This window comes from Tachyglossus aculeatus, chromosome 21 (genome assembly GCF_015852505.1).
Source record: "Tachyglossus aculeatus isolate mTacAcu1 chromosome 21, mTacAcu1.pri, whole genome shotgun sequence".
In the NCBI taxonomy this organism is placed as follows: Eukaryota; Metazoa; Chordata; class Mammalia; order Monotremata; family Tachyglossidae; genus Tachyglossus; species Tachyglossus aculeatus.
This window is the reverse complement of record NC_052086.1, coordinates 63,276,684-63,297,626: the sequence shown is the minus strand read 5'-3', so window position 1 is coordinate 63,297,626 and position 20,943 is coordinate 63,276,684. Positions and strand designations below refer to the sequence as shown.

Sequence of the window (20,943 nt, the reverse complement as noted above, 5' to 3'; positions counted from 1 at the left end):
TGTGCAGAGTACTGAACTAAGCGCTTGGGAGAGTGCAATATAACAGAGTTGGTAGGCATGTTTCCAGCTAGAGGAAAATAGTGAAAAAACTGTATTTACCTGCAACCAGGTAAATATTACAGTAGGATTAAAAAAAAGATCATTTTCTTTTTCAACATATTACCCTGTCGAATCTCGATTTTTAATAACTGTGGGATGACTTCATATGAGTAGGTTAGCCTATCACCATCATTATCATCATCAACGGTATTTAGTGAGTTCTTACTGTGAGCAGAGCACGTACTGTCAGGGAGAGTACAATAAACAGAGTTAGTAGACACGTTCCCTGCCCTCATCAAGTTTACAGTCTATGTTCTGAGTGCTACTTCCTCAGAGATCTCATGGGACTAGAAACCACCAGGGTTTCAAGCCCATATCTTGAAGGGCTTGTTTGGGGAAAACGTGAACCAAACACGGCAACAGTCGAGCAAATATGTTTACCTCGCAAAAATCTAGCTGCACCTACATCTTTATCTACTGGCAACCCTTCAACAACTGGGAAGATAGTGTCTTATTTTACAGAACTCTATCTGGTACGGGGAGTGGAATTTTAGACCAGCCACACAAAACAGAAACAGAAAAAAATTCATGGTCTTTTTTTATGGGATAGAGACAAGTAGATTCGGCCACCCTGAATGCACTGCCAAGCCAACTCTTGATAACTGAAATACTCAAGTTGCCTATTGCCTATGCCAGAAGGTTCCTGCATGTGCCATGTGAAGAATGAATGAACCTCAGTCCCCTCACACAATGGAGCACGAAATCTTTTATCTTGCCTTTGCACTGAGCGACCGCAGATGACTTTATGGAAGGGGGAGGCCCTTCTTGACACAAAATACATAACAAATATTTTATTTTTACTTCAGATCTTTCTAGACCCAATGCAGGTAGGCCTTAAAGCCTCTGTAAATCACCACCAAAAATAATCTTTCCAAACTGAGAAGCAGTATTTCCACTTGCTCTATTTTAGGTCCCTTAATCTGTCCAGGAGCAAAAATCTTCTTTGAAAATATTTTATTTCCCTAACTGCTAGGGTTGATATTTCTTTAATTTTATCTCCACCTCCTCACAGTTTTATATGTGAGTTTGCCACTATCTCTAAGCATATAAAAAATTCAAACAAGATCACTGACTCTTTGGATCCACTCCGATAGCCAAAGTGAAGATATCTAACCAGATTTGACTTGGAAAGAAATAGAGGGCATCCCCCTCCTTTGACGTCTAGGGAAAAGACCCCCTTTTCCAAATAACTCTGTAAATCACACACGCCCTCAGGACCCTTGTGTGTGTCCTCCCACATATGAGTTAAAAAAACATATAATGGCAGCAGCACTCAATCAATCATATTTATTTAGAACTTACTGTTTGCAGAGTACTGTACTAAGCGCTTGGGAGAGTACAATATAACAGAGTTGGTAGACATGTTCCCTGCCTATGACAAGTTTATAGTCTAAAGAAGGACCTTACAATCTAGAGGAAGAAGCAGAGCCCAGCACCAGAAAAGAATAAGAGAAATTACAGCTACCACCAACACCTCCTCAATTACCACAGCTACAGTCATAGTTGCCAGTGCTTTTGAGTTCTTATTATCTCCTTTCCAAACCAGGGAACGAAGCATTAGCGCAGCAACTCATCTTCCCTTTCTCTGTGGATGCTGTTCTACTCCAAGGAGGGATGGCTGCTTCAGGAATGGGGTTAGGAGGAAGAAGAGTGTGTGGGTGTGTGCTTTTGTCTCCAAATGACCGAGTCTAAGTATACACAGGACACAGCGAGCACACTGTAGCAGACGATACATGTGGCAAAATGTGTGTTTCTGTGTGAGGGGAGCTCAGTCTCCCTCTGTCCCTGCCATCCTTTCCATGGCACTCTCTGCTGGTCTCCCTCCTTTGATATCTTCCAAACCCCAGGTGAAGCAAACGTAAGTGCGCTCATCAGTTAGGTAAAAACATTTGGGACATGGTGTTGACTTTAACAGGAAGAAAGTGTAACGGTGACTGGCCATGCACATTTGGATGGTTTGTCCACACCACGTTTGACAAGTTAGGGGCTGCAGGGGGGTCCAAAAATGTTGCATCTATACTGAGTCAATGTAAAGGCACAAACACCACCATTCTCTCCTACCCCTCTCCGGAACTGATTTGGTTCTGAAATTCCATCCTAGCCCAAAGGGTCTGAGTTTGAGTCATTTTTCAGACCCATATTTCCTGGAAACTAGTTTTGTTCCAGGATAATCATGGGGGTTCAGGTGGGCTCTAGGTCAGGCCCGGGGTTTGGATTTATGTCCCAAGCCTTCCCTGTTTAGCCCTCATTCTCCCTACCCGCCCACCCTTCTGTTTCACCTACACATTTGGATCGGTACCTGCTAAGCACTTCATCATCATCATCATCAATCGTATTTATTGATTGCTTACTGTGTGCAGAGCACTGTACTAAGCGCTTGGGAAGCACTTGATATTCACCCTACCCTCAGCCCCAGAGCACTTAGGTACATATCCTGCCATTTCCCCTATCAATAATTTATTTTGATGCCTGTTCCCCCCTCTAGACTGTAAGCTCCTGATTGGAAGAGATCGTGTCTACCAACATTACTGCACTGTATCTTGCCAAGCACTTAGTAGAGAAGCAGCATGGCTCAGTGGGAAGAGCACGGGCTTTGGAGTCAGAGGTCATGGGTTCAAATCCCGGCTCCGCCAATTGTCAGCTGTGTAACTTTGGGCATGTCACTTAACTTCTCTGGGCCTCAGTTACCTCATCTGTAAAATGGGGATGAAGACTGTGAGCCCCCCGGGGGACAATCTGATCACCTTATAACCACCCTATCACTTAAAACAGTGCTTTGCACATTGTAAGCGCTTAATAGATGTCATTATTATTATTATTATTATTACAGTGTTCTGCACATAGTAAGCACTCAATAAATACCACTGATTTAGTTCATATCGCCTGCAAATCCCACTCCCCTTTCCCTCCCAATGAGGCCCACAGGTATCAGCCCCAGAGTTTCCAAAATTGGGAGGACCTAGAGACTCACTAGACCTCACGGCATAGCCCTGGAACCCAGCCACTCCAGCACAACAACAGCAGATAGAGCAGGAGCCTGGGAAACAGAAGGTCCTGGGTTCTAATCCTGGCTCTGCCATTTGCCTGCTGTGTGATTTTGGACAAGTCATTTCACTTCTCTGTACCTCACCTACCTCATCTGTAAAATGGGCATTAAGACTGTGAACCCCATTTGGGACAGGGACTGTGTCCAACCCGATTGGCTTATACTTACCCCGGCGCTTAGTACAGTGCCTTGCACATAAGTGCTTAACAAACACCAAATTATATTATTACTACTATTATTATGGGATTTGTTAAACACTTACTGTGTTCCATGCACTGTACTAAGCACTGGAGTAAATGCAAGATAATCAGGTCCCACATGGAGCTCACAGACTAAAGGGGAAGGGAGAACAGGTATTGAATCCCCCTCTAGATTGTAAGCTAATTGTGAGCAGGGAACATGAGTACCAAGTCAATAAACTATACTCTCCCAAATGCTTAGTACAGTACTTTGCACACAGTAACTGTTCAATAAGCTCATTATGGGTGGGGAACACAGCTGCTAATTCTGTTGTATTATATTGTTCCAAGCACTTAGTACAGTGCTCTGCACATAGTAAGCTCTCAATAAATACCACTGATTGAACATCAATATGATTGATTGAATTTAAATGATTTGCCCAACATCACACAGTGGACAAGTAGCAGTACGATTACAACCCAAGTCCTCTGTCCCTGTCCTACAGCACTTGTGTATATAGGTACATATCTATAATTCTATTTATTTATATTAATGCCTGTTTACTTGTTTTGATGTGTATATATCTATACTTCTGTTTATTTATATTGATGCCATTGATACCTTTTTACTTGTTTTGAGGTCTGTCTCCCCCCTTCTAGACTGTAAGTCCGTTGTGGGCCGGGACTGTCTCTCTTTACTGCTGAATTGCACTTTCCAAGGACTTAGTACAATACTCTGCATACCGTAAGCACTTAATAAACACGGCTGAATGAATGACTCCCTCTCCTTTCACTATGCAACGCTGCTTTGAAACAGAACCAAATCAGCCTTGAATAATAATAATAATGGCATTTGTTAAGCACTTACTATGTGCAAAGCACTGTTCCAAGCGCTGGGAGGATACAAGGTGATCAGACTGTCCCATGTGGGGCTCACAGTCTTAATCCCCATTTTACTGATGAGGTAACTGAGGCTCAGAGAAGTTAAGTGACTTGTCCAAGGTCACACAGCAGACATGTGGCGGAGTTGGGATTAGAACCCATGACCTTTGACTCCCAAGCCCGTGCTCTTTCCATTGAGCTACGCTGCTTGAAGAAGAGGGGACAAAGTGTCATCACCCCAGTTAACTGTCCCATTGTTTCCCTCTGACTGTTCATTCTCCTCCCATTACACCAAAAGGCCCTGGGATGATAGATAGGGCATCTTTTATTCCTTTTGGATTTATTCACTCTTTTGTTCATTCAAAAATATGATTATTGAATCATACTAAGCACTTGGGAGAGTACATAGTAAGTGCTTAGCAAATACCAAATTATACTATTATTACTATTATTATAGGATTTCTTAAGCACTTACTATGTGCCAAGCACTATAGTAAGCACTGGGGTAAATAAATGGACACAATCCCTGCCCACAGTGAGCTTACAGTCTAGAGGGGGAGACCGACATTAATGGAAATAAATGACAGATATTCATTCATTCACTCATATTTATTGAGCGCTTACTGTGGGCAGAGCACTGTACTAAGCACTGGGGAGAGTACAATTTAACAATAAACAGACACATTCCCTGCCCACAACAAGCTTACAGTCTAGAGATAGGGAGATAGACGCCAAATGTACGTAAATGCTGTGGGGCTGGGAGGAGGGATAAATAACGGGAGCAAGTCAGGGTGATGCAGAAGGGAGTGGGAGGAGGGGCGGGTTATGTCAGGGAAGGCCTCTTGGAAAAGATGTGCCTTCAATAAGGCTTTGAAGGGGGGAGAATAATTGTCAGATTTGAGGAGGGAGGGCATTCCAGGCCAGAAGCAGGAAGTGGGCGAGGGGTCGGCAGCGAGGTAGACAAGATCAAGGTACAGGGAGGTTAGCATTAGAACAGCCAAGTGTGTGGGCTGGGTTGTAGTATGAGAGTAGCGAGGTGAAGTAGGAGGGAGGCAAGGTGATTGAGTGCTTTAAAGCCAACGGTGGGGAATTTTTGTTTGATGCAGAGGTGGGTGGGCAACCATTGGAGGTTCTTGAGGAGTGGGGAAACATGCCCTGAACGTTTTTGTAGAAAAACGATCCAGGCAGGAGGTCAAAGCCTGGACTGGAGTGGGGACAGACAGGAGGCTGGGTGGTCAGCAAGGAGGCCGATACAGTAATCGAGGCAGGATAGGATAAGTGACTGTAGTTTGGATGGAGAGGAAAGGGAGGATTTTAGCGATGTCATGAAGGTGGAACCGACAGGATTTAGTGATGGATTGAATACGTGGGTTGAATGAGTGGCGTTTCGAATACGTGGGTTGAATGAGTGGCATTTTGGATGTTCCTACTGGGCTCAATAAATGTTGTCGATGACGATGATGCTGATGTGAGGTAGGGGCAGTTAGCCATATCTCCGCTCCACCACTACTGAGCCTGCCTGCCTGCCACGCTGCAATTGCCAACCTAGATAAGTCAGCAACTCCCTTTAGATAGCTTTCTTAAGAAACACCTGGTGTGGAATAAAAAATATGAACAAAACAGCAACTGAAACCTGAGAAGGGGGAAAAAAAGTTTTCTAAATAAATACAAAGAGCAAGCAGGAACCTAAGCCCTGTGAGAACTTTTCCTCTCCTGACCCCCAACCAGATCCTCCTATCTGGGCTGCCTTTAGGGAAAATTTCCTAGTAAAGTGGTAGTTGTGGTTTGTTTTACATACTGGTGATAAATGAAATGCATTGTATAAAGGAAAAGGCTCACAGCAAATCATCTTGGTGTCTAACATTACCTCCTTAAATGGTTTTGGTGGGGCAGAGCGGAGTTCAGTGTTTTGATTTGCAAGTCAGTCTATGGAAGGGGACGTTTTCTTTTGAAGCTAACATCTTTTAGATTGTGAGCCCCCCCAGGGGACAGGTACCAGGTCTAATTCCCAACTATGTATTCTTTCCCAGCTCTTAGTGCAGAACTCTCTGCACACAGTAAGTGCTTAATACTATTACTACAACCTGTGTTTGAGGCTAGCATCACATTGTCTATCCGACCCACTTACCTGATTGTTTTTAGATCTATGCCTTCCCTAGGACTATGAGAGCTCTGCTGTTGGTCCAGGGGAATAAGCACTGCTCTGGGAATCAGGACACCTGGGTTCTAGTCTCGGTTCTGCTGGTAACTGGCTAACACTGGCCAGGATGGCACATGTGCTGCACTCCCCACCCACTTGCTTGCTGCATTCTGTGCCCCGTAAAGAACAGGAATAGGAGGGGCAGCCACTAGCACTATAATCAATTCCTCTGCATAGGTTCTAGGTACTGAGGAGAGGCTGGAAAGCAGTGTGGCCTAGTGAAAAGAACAGGCGATTGGGAGTCAGAGGACCTGGATTCTAATCCCACCTCCACCACGTGTCTACTGTGGATCCTTGGGCAAGCCGCTTAACTTCTCAGTGCCTCGGTTCCCTCATATTCAAAATGGGGACTCAATAACTGCTCTCTCTCCTACTAAGACTGTGAGCCCATGTGGGACCTGATTATCTTGTATCTACCCCAGCACTTAGTACAGTGCTTGACACATAGTAAGTGGTTAACAGATACCACTATAACTGAAGGAGACTCCATCGTTAAAAGGGCGTATAATATTATTTGCCTCCCACCCTGATTATCTTTGTGTCTACCCCAATGTTTGGACAGGGCTTGGCACATAGTATCAGTCAATTCTATGGACTGAGCGCTTACTGTGTGCAAAGCACTGTACTAAGTGCTTGGGCGAGTACAACAGAGTTGGTAGAGGCGTTCCCTGTCCACAATGAGCTTACAGTCTAAAGGGGGAGACCAACAACATATATAAATTACAGATATGCACATGAGTGCTGTGAAACTGAGGGAGGGGTGAATAAAGGGTGCAAATCCAAGTGCAAGAGTGACACAGAAGGGAGTGGGAGAAGAGGAAATGAAGGCTTAGGGATGGCTTCTTGGAAGAGACATGCCTTCGATTAGGCTTCGAAAGTGGGGAGCGTGATCTTAAGCAATTAAATGCCATATCATCGTTATTACAAGAAGCTCCGTAACAGAATGATGACGATGATGATGATGGTATTTATTAAGCACTTACTATGTTCAAAGCACTGTTCTAAGTGCTGGGGTGGTTAAAAGGTGAGCAGGTTGTCCCATGGGGGGTTCACAGCCTTAATCTCCATTCTACAGATGAGGTAAACACACTTAACCCAAAAATCATATTGTAAAATAAAACCTCAGAGAAAAAAAGCTGTGTGAAAATGGATCTAATGCCACAATCAGTTAGCATTCCTAATCGATCCTGAGCCCCATGTGGGTCAGGGACTGTGTCCTGCCTGATTTGCTTGCACCCATGCCAGAGCTTAGAACAGTGCCTGGCACATAGTACGTGCTTAAATACCATCATTCATTCATTCAATTGCATTTATTGAGCGCTTACTGTGTGCAGAGCACTGGACTAAGCGCTTGGGAAGTACAAGTCGGCAACATATAGAGACGGTCCCTACCCAATAATGGGCTCACAATCTATTATTAATCCTCACTTGAATGCTATATTGGATTCAGAGTCAACATTTTCAACTTCAACCAGCACCTCTCCTAGTAGACACTGCCTCTCTTCCCTCAAGCCCTCACACCCTTTAAGAAAATGTAGTTCAGCTCAAGGAAAGAGTTCTCCACCGTCTTTCATAAGGTTTTCTGGGTGTGGACATTAGTATTATGTGAGCTGAATTCAACCTAGTTGGAGGTGGTCTGATGCCAGATGGGAGTTGTTACATGCTGCACAAAAGAGATACCTTCACTAAAATAACTAACCTGCTGTTCAGTTTTCATCAATTTCCAAGAGTGGCCATAAATCTGGAGACAATTTCCAGTGGTCCTTTAGAAGAATAACTGCTCTTGGTCACCCAGATCTCCTGGACAAAAGATTGTTACTCTTCTGAAGGACCACCTTAACATATACCACATTATTAGTGTCCCCTGATTTATAGCTACTTTTGTACAGTGTTGAAAACTGAACAGTGTGCTGGCTATTTTAGCAAAAGCGTTTCCTAAAATACACTGCTTCTCTAACTACAAACTCCAGCGAAAAATGAATAGCATCAAAGAGAACTGGTCAGAGAAATCAACCACCTCATCTTTTGTAGGCTGTGGGTCACGATTATATTGGGTTGAATTCGTTAAAACTCCTCTATATCGTTCTTTAGGGCAAACCGGCCTTGTTCTTGAAAATAATTCAAACTCCGGAGATTTTATTTTTTCTTAAACAAAATTGGCCATTGCCGAATTGAGGCAGTAATGATTAACAGACTACAGATAAGAGGAAATACTATCTGTGTTAGTTATGGAACATGGTATCCTAGCATTGCAGTTAAGCTCACCATAACACATCTTCACTGGGTGGGACTCATGGAAAATGACTGACAGCAGCTGTGGGAAGCAGGGTGGCCTAGCAGAAAGAGTCCAGGACTGGAAGTCAGAGGACCTGAGTTCTAATCCCAGCACTCGTCTGTTGTGTGACCACGGGCAAGTCACAAACTTCTTTGTGCTTCAGTTCCTTTAATAAGCAATAAGGGATTCAATCCCCGTTCCCCTCCTACCTAGACTGTAAGCCCCATGTGGGACCTGATAATCTTCTATCTACCCCAGCACTTAGTACAGTGCTTGGCGATTATGTATCCATACGGCAGCTGTTTGGATAAAGTTGAAATTGGGAAATTTCTGAGCAAAAGGTTCACGTGGGAAGAGATCAGGAGGGCAAAGACAAAATAGCACTAAGCGTTGCAAACATTAAGCAGAACTCTATAATAATAATAATAATGATAGCATTTATTAAGCGCTTACTACGTGCAAAGCACTGTTCTAAGCGCTGGGGAGGTTTCAAGGTGATCAGGTTGTCCCACGGGGGGCTCAAAGTCTTCATCCCCATTTTACAGATGAGGGAACTGAGGCCCAGAGATGACAAGTGACTTGCCCGCAGTCACACAGCTGACAATTGGCAGAGCCAGGACTTGAACCCATGAGCTCTGACTCCAAAGCCGACACTCTTTCCACTGAGCCAAGCTGCTTCTCTAGGTCTAACTCTAGGTCCAACCTTCTTATGTGTCTAATGTGGCTGGGACTGAGGATCCCTTTTCCTCTGATCCCCCTCCCCTCCCCATCGCCCCGACTCACTCCCTTTACTCTACTCCCCTCCCAGCCCCACAGCACTTGGGCATATATGTACATATTTATCATTATAATTCTATTAATTTTTATTAATGATGTGCATATTATCTATAATTCTATTTATAATAAGGCTACTGATGCCTGTTTACTTGTTTTGATGTCTGTCTCACCCCTTCTAGACTGTGAGCCCATCGTGGGCAGGGATTGTCTCTAGCTGTTGCTGAATTGTACATCCCAAGCACAGTACAGTGCTCTGCACACAGTAAGCACTCAATAAATATGAATGAATGAATCCCGCAATGAGGCCTTTTCAGCCACATGTGAGTTCATAGGTGAATTTCACTATCATTAGTGTCTTTCTTTCAATCGTATTTATGGAGCGCTTACTGTGGGCAGAGCACTGTACTAAGCGCTTGTGTCTATGAAAGACAACTACACACACATGAAAGACAACTACACACACACACACACGTTTCAGACCATCTAAATATACTACTACTTCTTTGTATACGCATAAAAGTGCAGTTATTTTAAGGATAATTAAATTAGTCAAGCAATCAGTCATATTTATTGAAGTTTATACTGTGCCCCCGCTAATCCTAGGTGTATGAGAGAATATGACAAAATTAGTAGGCAAGATTTCTTCCCTCAAGGAACTTGCATTCTAGTAGGGGAGCTGGACACTCCAATAATTTATAGCTGGGAGGAAGAAAGAAAAGGGGATATGAGTTGTTTAGGGAAGAGGGTATGTAAATGTTTCAGAAGATTGGGAATATTTAAATGAGAAGCAGTGTGAACTAGTGGAAAACACTGGGGCCTGGGAATCAGGGGACCTGGGTTCTAATCCCAGCTCTGCCACTTATCTGCTATGTAAACATGGGCAATTGATTTAACTGCTCTGTGCCTCAGTTTCCTCATCTGTCAAATGGGAATTAAATCCTACTCCCCCTTACTCAGTATAAGTGCCCCACATAGGACTGGAACTGTATCCAAGCCGATTGGTTTGTATCTACATCACACTTAGTAAGATGCTTGGCACACAGTAAGCACTTAGCCAGTACCATAAAAAATACCTAGGAGGAACATAAGTGTTGAAGTGGCATTGGATTCCTCAATATAAGCAGGGGAGACTGGAAATTAATTGGGAAAGGCCTCCTTGAGGAGATTTGCTTTTGGAAGGGCTTTGAAGATGGAAGGAGTTGTGGTCTGTACATTGGAAGGAAGAGGGAGTTTGAGACAAAAAGGAGGGCATAAGCAAGAGATTGGTGGTGGGAGAGAAGAGAATGAAGCACAGTGAGTAGGTTAGGGCATAGGCTTGAGGAACAAAAGTCAAGCTAAACTTGAGGGTAGATAAGGGAAAAGAGCTGATTGAATGCCTTAAAACCAACATCAGGACTTTGTGCTTTATGTGATAAAGAATGAGGAACAATTGGAAGTTTCTGAGGGGTGGAGAAATGTGTGCAGAACAATGCTTTAAGAAAATTATCCAAAGCAGTGAAATATGGACTGGAGAGGGGAAGAGACTAGAGGCAGGGAGACAACGGAGGAGCCTGATGCAGTAGTCGAGTAGGAACGTGACAAGTGTCGGACCACTGTGGGTAGCCATCTGAATTGGGCGGGGTGGGGGGGACAGGGCAGACCATGGATAAGTTGTAGAGTAAAAACTAACACAATTTGGCAACAGAATGAACATGGGGGGTTGAATGAAACAGAGAACGGCGGAGTCAAGGATCAATCAATCATATTTATTGAGCACTTACTATGTGTAGAGCACTGTACTAAGTACTTGGGCGATTACACTACAACAAAATTAACAGACATGTTCCCTGCCCAAACGAGCTTACCGCCCAGAGGGAATAACAACAAAGTTGTGGGCTTCAGCGATGGGACGGATGGCGGTCGTGTCAACTGTGATGGGAAAGTTGGTGATGGTGAGGATTTGAGAAGGAAGATGAGTTCAGTTTTGGACATGTTAAACTTAAGGTGCAGGTGGGACATCCAGGTAGGGATGGCAGGAGGAAATGTGAGATTGCAAAGGAAGAGGAGTTGGGGCTCATAAAGTAAATCTGGGAATAACCTGAATGAAAAATGGTAAAGACATGCGAGCAGTTGAGCTTTTGAAAGGGGTGAGTGTAAATTGAGAGGAGAAGGGGACTCAGAACAGAGTCTTGAGGGGTACCCGCAGCAAAAAGGAGAAATACAAAGGAAGAGTAATAATAATAATAATAATAATAATGGCATTTGTTAAGCACTTACTATGTGCAAAGCACTGTTCTACGCTCCGGGGGGATACAAGGTGATCAGGCTGTCCCACGTGGGGCTCACATTCTTAATCCCCATTTTACAGATGAGGTAACTAAGGCTCAGAGAAGTTAAATGACTTGCCCGAGGTCACACAGCAGACATGTGGCGGAGCTGGGATTAGAACCCATGACCTCTGGCTCTCAAGCCTGTGCTCTTTCCACTGAGCCACACAGAGACAAGAAAACTTGATGAGAAGTGTGTCAGGCAAGAACACAGAGTTTCCAGAAGGTAGTAGTCCACAGTTTTAGAGGATAGTAGCTAGTAAGGTAATATATAGTAAGCTCTTAGTACCCCGTTTTGCACATAGTAAGGGCTCAATAAATACAACTGAATGAAAAGGCAGCTGAGAGTTCGAGGACGATTATGATAAAGTCATGTTTATTATAAATGGCTACAAGGCCACTAGAGACCTTGGAGAGAGTGATTTGGTGGCATGAAAAGGACAGAAACTAGACTGTAGAAGATCAACAAGAGAGCTGGAGGAGAGGAAGTCAAGCAATAGGACCATTAAAGGAATTGGGACAGAAACAGGCGGAGGGAGATCGGGTAGCAGCTGGCGGGTGCAGTGGGATCCAGAGACAGTATTTTTTTCTCTTTTTTTGAGTAAAGGAAATGTGGGCTTGACTCAAAATTATGTCTAAGCACTGTCTTAAATAGTGTGTGTATGTCAATCAATGGTATTTGAGAGTTTACTGTATGCAGAGCACTGTACTAAGTGCTTGGGAAAATAAAAAACAGAGTTGGTAGACAACATCCCTGCCTACCACAAGCTAATAGTCCACAATAGATATGTCTGGAAAGCAATCATCCATTTAAGGAACCTACATTCGGCAACTTTTAACTCTAAAAGGTACTAGGATCTAATAGAAAAAGTAGGCTATACGATGTAAATCAATCTTCTGCAAGAGCGCTCTGCTTGTAACAATAACAATAATAGTAATAATAGTGGTATTTGTTAAGCGCTTACTATGTGCCAGGCACTGTCATAAGCAGTGGCGGGGGGACGAGGAGGGGAAAGGGGGAGGGAGAGAAACAAATACAAATCGGGTTGGACACAGCCCCAGTCTCACACTGGGCTCACAGTCTTAATCTCCATTTTATAGATGAGGTAACTGAGGCCCGAAGAAATGAAGAACTTGCCCAAGGTTACACAGCAGATAAGCGGTGGAGCTGGGATTAGAACCCATGACCTTCCAACTCCCAGGCCTGTGCTCTATCCACTAGGCTATGCTACTTCTCAAGCTAGAAAGCCTGCAAGAGAATTATTCTGCCACATAACTGTTACTGTTCCAGCTAAAGTTTTAAACCTTGAGCAGATGTGAACATTATTAATTGATATATAAAGGTGCAATTTAACCTAAATACTAGTTCCCACCAGAAAACAAGCACAGCATTCAAATCAACGAAAGAGCAGTTGTTTGTCTTAAAGTGTTGGCCACATGTGCAATCATCCAAACAGTAGTTCACAGATGAATCCTTTGGCACGATTAACTTTTGAGACTCCAAAAAGAGCGACTGTTGCAAAGACAGTGGTGACACTTCTCACTCGGCCTACACCATGTGTATGTTCAGAGTATTTTTATTTGACTAGACTTATCTTGGACTTCTTTTCTCCATTCACTGAACGCAAATGCTACAAGTTTTACTCTGTTGAAAACAAAATAACACCGGCACAGATCACTGCACCGTAAGTTAAAATGGATCAGATGAAAAGGTAATACATTCATCAGGTAGGGTGGAATGGTCATTTCTCTCCACAGAACAAAAAAACCCAAAATAAAACACAAGAAACCTTTCATTTCACACCTCCCCACTCCTCAAAAAACTTGGAATCAAACAGAAACTCCTTACCGTGGCATTAAGGCACTCAATCAGCACTCTTCCTCCTACTTAACCTCACTAATCTACTACAACCCAGCAACACACTTCACTCCTTTAACGCCAAACTAGTCCGTGTACCTCGATCTTCTCTCTCACTGCTGACCCCTCATATCCTTGTCCCTCTGGCCTGGATCTTCTAGATTGTGAACCCTTCTAGACTGTGAGCCTAGATAGAGACCGTCTCTTTATGTTGCCAACTTGTACTTCCCAAGCGCTTAGTACAGTGCTCTGCACACAGTAAGCGCTCAATAAATACGATTGAATGAATGAATGAATCTCCCTTCCTCGTCATATTTGACAGATCTCCACTCTTCCCATCTTCAATGTCCGACTAAAATAATCTCTCCTCCAAGAGGCCTTTCTTGGCATCCCCTCATTTCCCTATTTACCCTCCCTTCTGCACCATTTATGCTCTTCACTCTGTGCCTCTTAGGCACTTTGCTATGTAAGTACCCCACGTCCCGCTCCACAATACTTTTGTACATATCCTAATCTTCTGCTTTTTCCTCCATCTGTAATTTCTTAATCTCTACCTCCCCTACTAGACTCTAAACTCCTTAAGCGCAGGAATCATGTCTACCAACCCTATTGTATTATACTCTCCCAAGAGCATCGTAGAGTCCTAAGCATTCAATAAATATCGACTAAGGAGAAAAAAAAGTCAGCACATTATATTTATATATATATATGAATTCTATCTGAAATAGGTATCAGTCAAATGAATGTGGTTTCTTTAGAGTGGTAATTCCTTCAATTTTAGCAGCAAGTGAAAAATGCTAATGCAGTGTACTTACTTTCCTTTTGTAATGGGGAAAGAAGGGACGTGAAACATAAAATGTACCATGGCCTACAGCCAAAGGGGTCAGAGATGTGCAATTTTGCTAACATCACTTTAATCCTGAAAGTTCCCAGCCTATTTTCAAATCAGACCTCCAAAGAGGAGGGTTTGTCAAAGTTTTGCAAAGGGAGCTAAGGTCAACTGCTGTTGGAAATTCTCATTTATGTATGAAGTTAATTTTCGGAGTAGATTCATAAAGGTACCACGTTTTTCATATAAGAATTTGAAAATTTAGAAATCCAGAAAATAATTCTTAACCCACAAATTCTCAGTCTCCAAAATTAGAGAAGGAAACACCCTTGTCCCATTACCATTCTCTTTACTACCTCAAGTCTATCACATTTGGTGTGGGGGGAGAATTCTTCTGTCCCCTCACGTTCTATTAATCATGTAATTCAGGAAACTGTGAGGAACTTGAAATTCAAAATGTGCCCTTTCTCATGGTTACTAGTCTCTTTCTGGGCAGGGCTTTTTTCAGAAATGATTACTTCTTCCTCTTCAGCTCTGTGACATCGGTCTTTCAGGAAAATCAAGTTCAAAACTCTCTCCCCTTTATCCTATTCACATATCACAACCCCGGTCAAACTTTTATTATGAAGGCCCATAGCCATTTATATATTCGAAGAGATTTAAAAATAGAACTCCTTATTCAATATAGGTCCCAGAAGAAACAGGAATTCTAAATATAGAGCTTGACTGAACAGCCAACTTTAAGTGGTTCCTGAAGGCCGGCACCACTGGTGTTGTCATTTTTACAGCTCCTTTCCCATTTAAACTGGGTGCAGAAAAACTGATGTGAAAAAGAAATACTATAGACTACAAGGTGAACTGAGTTAGAAGGACTTCCTCGTTGGGATGTGTGAACTCTTACCCAAATATTTATGAACAATTTTTTTTGAAAGCTAGTTTTCTGCTACATATAAGAGACTGGCCAGCTACGCAATGCATGACGACAAAAAAGTAACACTGAAAAGATGCTGAAGAAATATGGTTTTTCATCCAATTGCACCTAATCTCCATATTTCACAATTTAATTGACTGCCCAGAGTTTCCACATCCAAACTCCCAAGATTTGGCCTATCTCTGGAAAGTGATATATCCATTATCCAACGAACACATACTTGGCAACAAAGTCACGAACACACTCGTTTCCAAATGTTTTTCTAAAAATGAGTTTCACTGTCAGGAACCAAGAAGATACTTCCTACAACAGAAAAAAATGGAACTCCACATCACCTACAAATTATTTTCAAAAAATTACCACTTTCCTCCACATATGGTTAATATGGCTATTTGATAAACAAACGAATTCTGTTTAACTCATTAAAATATAATCCTTTTCTGTATTAGTAAGTTAAAATACTAAATTGTACAGTGCTATAAAATCAATTTACCAGCATGGTTTAAACTAACGTCTGTCATAAGTACAATAGTGTACTTCAAAATTTTCAGAAAACAAATTATTTCCATTTAGTACCAACATGAGGCATGCAATCTTATTGGTATAAACAATAGTAAATATAATTCGAAAAAAGCAATAGTAAATGCTGAAAAAATTCATGATTAAAAAAGGGAATTGAAGTTATAAAGTCTTCCTGCCATTTTATGAGAAACAAATTGGGAAAGGTGGGAGAGGAACAATTGCTGAGATTCTCCAGGTCCACTTGAGTGCTGAGGCTGTCAGTAGGTATGGAGATGTTTTTTTTGACCTTCAGCAAATATATCTTTTGTAAACAGTTAAGTCAAAAGACTCATCTTAAAAACTCTCTCTAAAATTGACTAAAATATGTAGCCTTTTTCTCATTTTTAATATTAACGTTTTATGTAAATTTCAAGCTTGAGAACATAGTACATGGGTTATTTGTAAATGATGGAAGGCTTGAATTTGGAATATTACCAGTATGTAAAGACCATTATTTGTTAATTAAAAAAGAGTTTTGCATGAATCTACAGCTTTGGCAATGATCTAGCTTAGTACAAGTGCTTAGTACAGCACTCTGCACACAGTAAGCACTCAATAAATACGACTAAATGAATCTAATTTGCTAATACTTCAGAGGGAGAATGGCTTGGTGATAATTTGGTTCTGGAAATAATAGCTTATGGAACTGGATTTGTAAATAAATTTGCTAAAAACTCGGACAAAAAATACATCAGATTCTCAAAACAGGATAGAACTATCATTTAAAAATAGCATGGCTTCCCCACAGTCCCCCGAAAATATAAAAACTTTGGATTTTCTTAGAGCAGTTTTAAGCAATCTTCCAAAGGAAAAGAAAGTTCATTTTATGCTCTTAATACACTGGCAAATGGAAAGTAATGGACAGCTCAAAGATACTGACCTTTTCTAGTTTTTCAAAGTGCTCTCGCAGATATTTCATGGGACGATCTGGTTTGGCAATGCAAAGGTTTACAATACATTCTTTCAAAATTTGTTGGATGTTGTGCTTCTGAACATATAGTTCACATCCTTTCAGGCTCTCATCTTCTTCTACATTACAGGAGGAAGAAGAAGCCATCTTCAAACCTATAAAAAAAACAAAACAAGATACCCAAGAAAATGGTGCAAGTAAAACATGGCATTAAATAGCCCCAAAAGTTTGTCTAGGGATTTAATCAAACGATATGACAAATTACACTTTTATCTAAATATATACAAGTATGTATATTCTAAGGTTTTCTATACCTGGCAAACTCTAAGCGCAGATATTTACTTTGATTTTTTTTTTACTCAGATCTATGGCCAAAGTGCACTTCGGAACCAAAGAGAGCAGTCTGGGGACAAGTCAGTGTGGAGAACTCAAGAATGGCTTTGATGCAAAATAGTTGCATACATTTATAATCGGCGCTTATGTGATCTCGGCTAAATATACTCTTATTAAGCGACCGATGTGAGATAATTAAATTTAGTCACTACCCACAGTATTTGGCCACGACAACCACAAAGCGGCGAGAAGAGGGACAAAGTCTGAGAGATCTTTAAATGTTTTATGGTGACTTATTGAAAAAAAATTTAAGTCCCTTCTCCGCATTAAGGAAAGCCTTGACTAATGGCCTAAAATCAATTCTTGGCAACTTGAACGAAGTCTGCTTCTCCATGATGGAAATTATACATAATTAGGGATAAAAAGGAACTTAAATGGCCATTTGGTGCATGCTCCTACCACAGATAAACCATCCCAATCGCCTGATCTATTTTTAAAGATCTCTGAAACAATAGATTCATATCCTGCAATCCCCAAATCCTTACCAGTAGGCACCTGTCAGACTTACTAAGGTAAATTTCTGCATCCCCCACCTCCAAAGCAAATCTATTTATAGTGATGCTACTGATGCCTGTATACTTGTTTTGATGTCCAGTGCCCACCTTCTAGACTGTCAACCTGTTGTGGTCAGGGAATATCACTGTTAATTGTTCAATTTTCCAAAGCACTTGGTACACTGCTTTACACACAGTAAGCACTCCATAAATACGACTGAATGAATGAATGAAATCAGTGACCACAACCTCATGACCATACTCAAATATTAAAGACAGCGAAGAGGATGAGGGAAGTGATTCATTCATTCAATCGTATTTATGGAGTGCTTACTGTGTATAAAGCAGGGTACCAAGTGCTTCGGAAGGTACAACAATAAACAGTGACATTCCCTGCCCACAATGAGCTCACAGTCTAGAGTCTGAGAGACAGACATCAATCCAAATAAAATTACACATATGTAGAGACGTGGTTTGAGGCTGAAGGGGGAAAGAACAAAGGGAGAAAGTCAGGGCAAGGGAGTGGGAGATGAAAAGTGGGGCTTAGTCTGGGAAGGCCTCTTGGAGGAGATTTGTCTTTAATACGGCTTTGAAGCAGGTGAGAGTGGTTGGGTTGGGATGGGATGGGTGGGTAGGGAGGAAGAGGAGTCACCCTGGCCTCTGCATCTCACCTGGGCTTGGAGATCCACAGTTCACAATCTCACCAACCATTGGCAATTGGAAATGTTACGATCTCTTTCTGTTGTTGGGGAGGGAAGCAGACAATGCATGGATGGTTCTCCCCGTGCGGGAGCCGGGGCCTGTACTGCCCACTCTCCCACCTCTTATAGCATCCATCCTTGGAGTTCTGTGCATGGGTTGGACTGCGGGCTTCATTCTGGCCTGGCCTGGGAGAGAGGGTTTGGTGGGGGGAAGGAGCCTGGGAGAGAGGGTTTGGTGGGGGGGAAGGAGAGTGTGCACCATCAGCAGGCCCAGGCCGCCGCCCCCCCGCCCCACCAACCAGGCCTGGCTAATGCTGCTGCTGCTGCTGCCCCTGCAGGGGAGGGGGGCTGACGGGGGAAGGGGCAGGGAGGAGGGGGAAATGAGCGAGGGGGTCCTCCGGGTCCTGGGGACGGACGGGGCACAAAGGGGGCGGGGGAGGCCGTCAGGTCCACCGGGGGGGCGGGTGGGGGGGAGAGGAGGGAGAGGGAGATGGAGAGAGAGGGGAAGAGAGAAGGGGGGGAGAGACCGAGGAGAGGGGGAGAGAGGGAGGAGGGGGAGAGGGAGGGGAGAGAGAAGGGGGGGGAAAGGGGGAAAGGGAGGGGAGAGAGAAGGGGGAGAGAGAAGGGGAGAGGGAAGGGGAGAGAAGGAGGAGGGAGAGAGAAGGGGAGAGGGAGGGGAGAGAGAAGGGGGAGAGGGAGGGGAGAGAGAAGGGGGAGAGGGAGGGGAGAGAGAAAGGGGAGAGGGAGGTGAGAGAGAAGGGGGAGAGGGAGGGGAGAGAGAAGGGGGAGATGGAGTGCAGAGAGAAGGGGAGAGGGAGGGGAGAGAGAAAGGGGAGAGGGAGGGGAGAGAGAAGGGGGAGAGGGAGTGCAGAGAGATGGGGGAGAGGGAGGGGAGAGAGAAAGGGGAGAGGGAGGGGAGAGAGAAGGGGGAGATGGAGTGCAGAGAGAAGGGGAGAGGGAGGGGAGAGAGAAAGGGGAGAGGGAGGGGAGAGAGAAGGGGGAGATGGAGTGCAGAGAGATGGGGGAGAGGGAGGGGAGAGAGAAAGGGGAGAGGGAGGGGAGAGAGAAGGGGGAGATGGAGTGCAGAGAGAAGGGGGAGAGGGAGGGGAGAGAGAGAAGGGGGAGGGGAGAGGGAAAGGGGAGAGGAGGGGGAGAGAAGGGGGAGAGGGAGGGGGAGAGAAGGGGGAGAGGGAGGGGGAGAGAAGAAGGGGGGAGAAAAGAAGGAGGGAGGGAGAAGAGGGGAGGGAGAGAAGGAGGGAGATGGAAGGAGGAGGGAGAAAGAAAGGGAAGGAGGGAGGGAGAGAGAGAAATGGGGACAGACCCCCCCCCCAGGCGGGGAAATACCTGGATGGATGGATGGATGGATGGCTGGAGACAGCAGTCTCAGCAGGAAGGTGGTGGTGGTGGTGGTGGTGGTGGCGGCGGCGTTGGGTTAGGGCTCCGCAGTGCAGCCGGCTCAGCCCCGATCCCGGCCCGGCCCCGGATCCTCCTCCTCCTCCTCCTCCTCCCCTTCTTTCTCCTCCTCCTCCTCCTCCTCCTCCCCCCGCCCGCGGCGGCTGGGGCTGGGGCTGGGCTGGGGAGCTCCCTCGGCGGTCGGTGGTCGGTCCCCGATCCCCGATCGATCAATCGATCGATCCCCGGTCCCCGGTCCCCGGTCCCGCCGCCGGAAGTCCCGTGCCTGTCAATCACCGGAGCCGAGCCCCGCCCGCCGCGGGGACACCCCCCGCCCCCCGCCCCCCGCCATTCATTCATTCAGTCGTGTTTCATTCATTCATTCGATCGTATTTATTGAGCGCTTACGGTGTGCAGGGCACTGTACTAAGCGCTTGGGAAGTACAAGTTGGCAACATAGAGAGACGGTCCCTACCCACCAACAGGCTCCCAGTCTAGAAGGGGGAGACAGGCAACAAAACCAAACATAGAAACCAAATAAAATAAGTAGAATAAATATGTGCGAGTAATAATAATAATGATGATGGCATTTATTAAGCGCTTACTCTGTGCAAAGCACTGTTCTAAGCGCTGGGGAGGTTACGAGGTGATCAGATGGTCCCACGGGGGGCTCACAGTCTTCATCCCCTTACAGATAAGGTAACTGAGGCCCAGAGAAGTGAAGTGACTTGCCCAAAGTCACCCAGCTGACAAGTGGCAGCGCTGGGATTTGAACCCATGGCCTCTGAATCCAAAGCCCGGGCTCTTTCCACTGAGCCACGCTGCTTCTCTGTAAAATAAATACATAGAGTAATGAATCTGTACAAACATATGTGCATCTATACAGGTGCTGTGGGGAGGGGAAGGAGGTAAGGCAGGGGGATGGGGGGAGGAAGGGGAGAGGAAGGAGGAGGCTCAGTCTGGGAAGGCCTCCTGGAGGAGGTGAGCTCTCAGTAGGGCTTTGAAGGGAGGAAGAGAGCTAGCTTGGCGGATGGGCAGAGGGAGGGCATTCCAGGACAGGGGGAGGACATGGGCTGGGGGTCGACAGCAGGACAGGCAAGAATGAGAAAA

The 20,943-nt window shown here is 44.4% G+C and overlaps 1 protein-coding gene across 2 annotated transcripts in view; it reads right to left on the bottom strand.

Moving 5' to 3' along the window:
* PRKAR1B (protein kinase cAMP-dependent type I regulatory subunit beta) overlaps positions 1-19,823 on the bottom strand; it is a 174,131-nt gene extending 154,308 nt beyond the window's left edge. Inside the window, exons 1-2 of one of the 2 annotated variants that reach the window (XM_038762673.1) lie at positions 19,786-19,823; positions 16,824-17,008 (exon numbers count right to left, since the gene is read on the bottom strand). In XM_038762673.1, the coding sequence (XP_038618601.1) occupies positions 16,824-17,000 (177 nt within the window). In that variant the 5' untranslated portion in view covers positions 17,001-17,008; positions 19,786-19,823. Of the gene's footprint in view, positions 1-16,823; positions 17,009-18,411; positions 18,502-19,785 lie in introns of those variants that run through there. The other variant, XM_038762672.1, reaches the window with a different exon arrangement.
* Between the last annotated feature and the right edge of the window lie 1,120 nt (positions 19,824-20,943).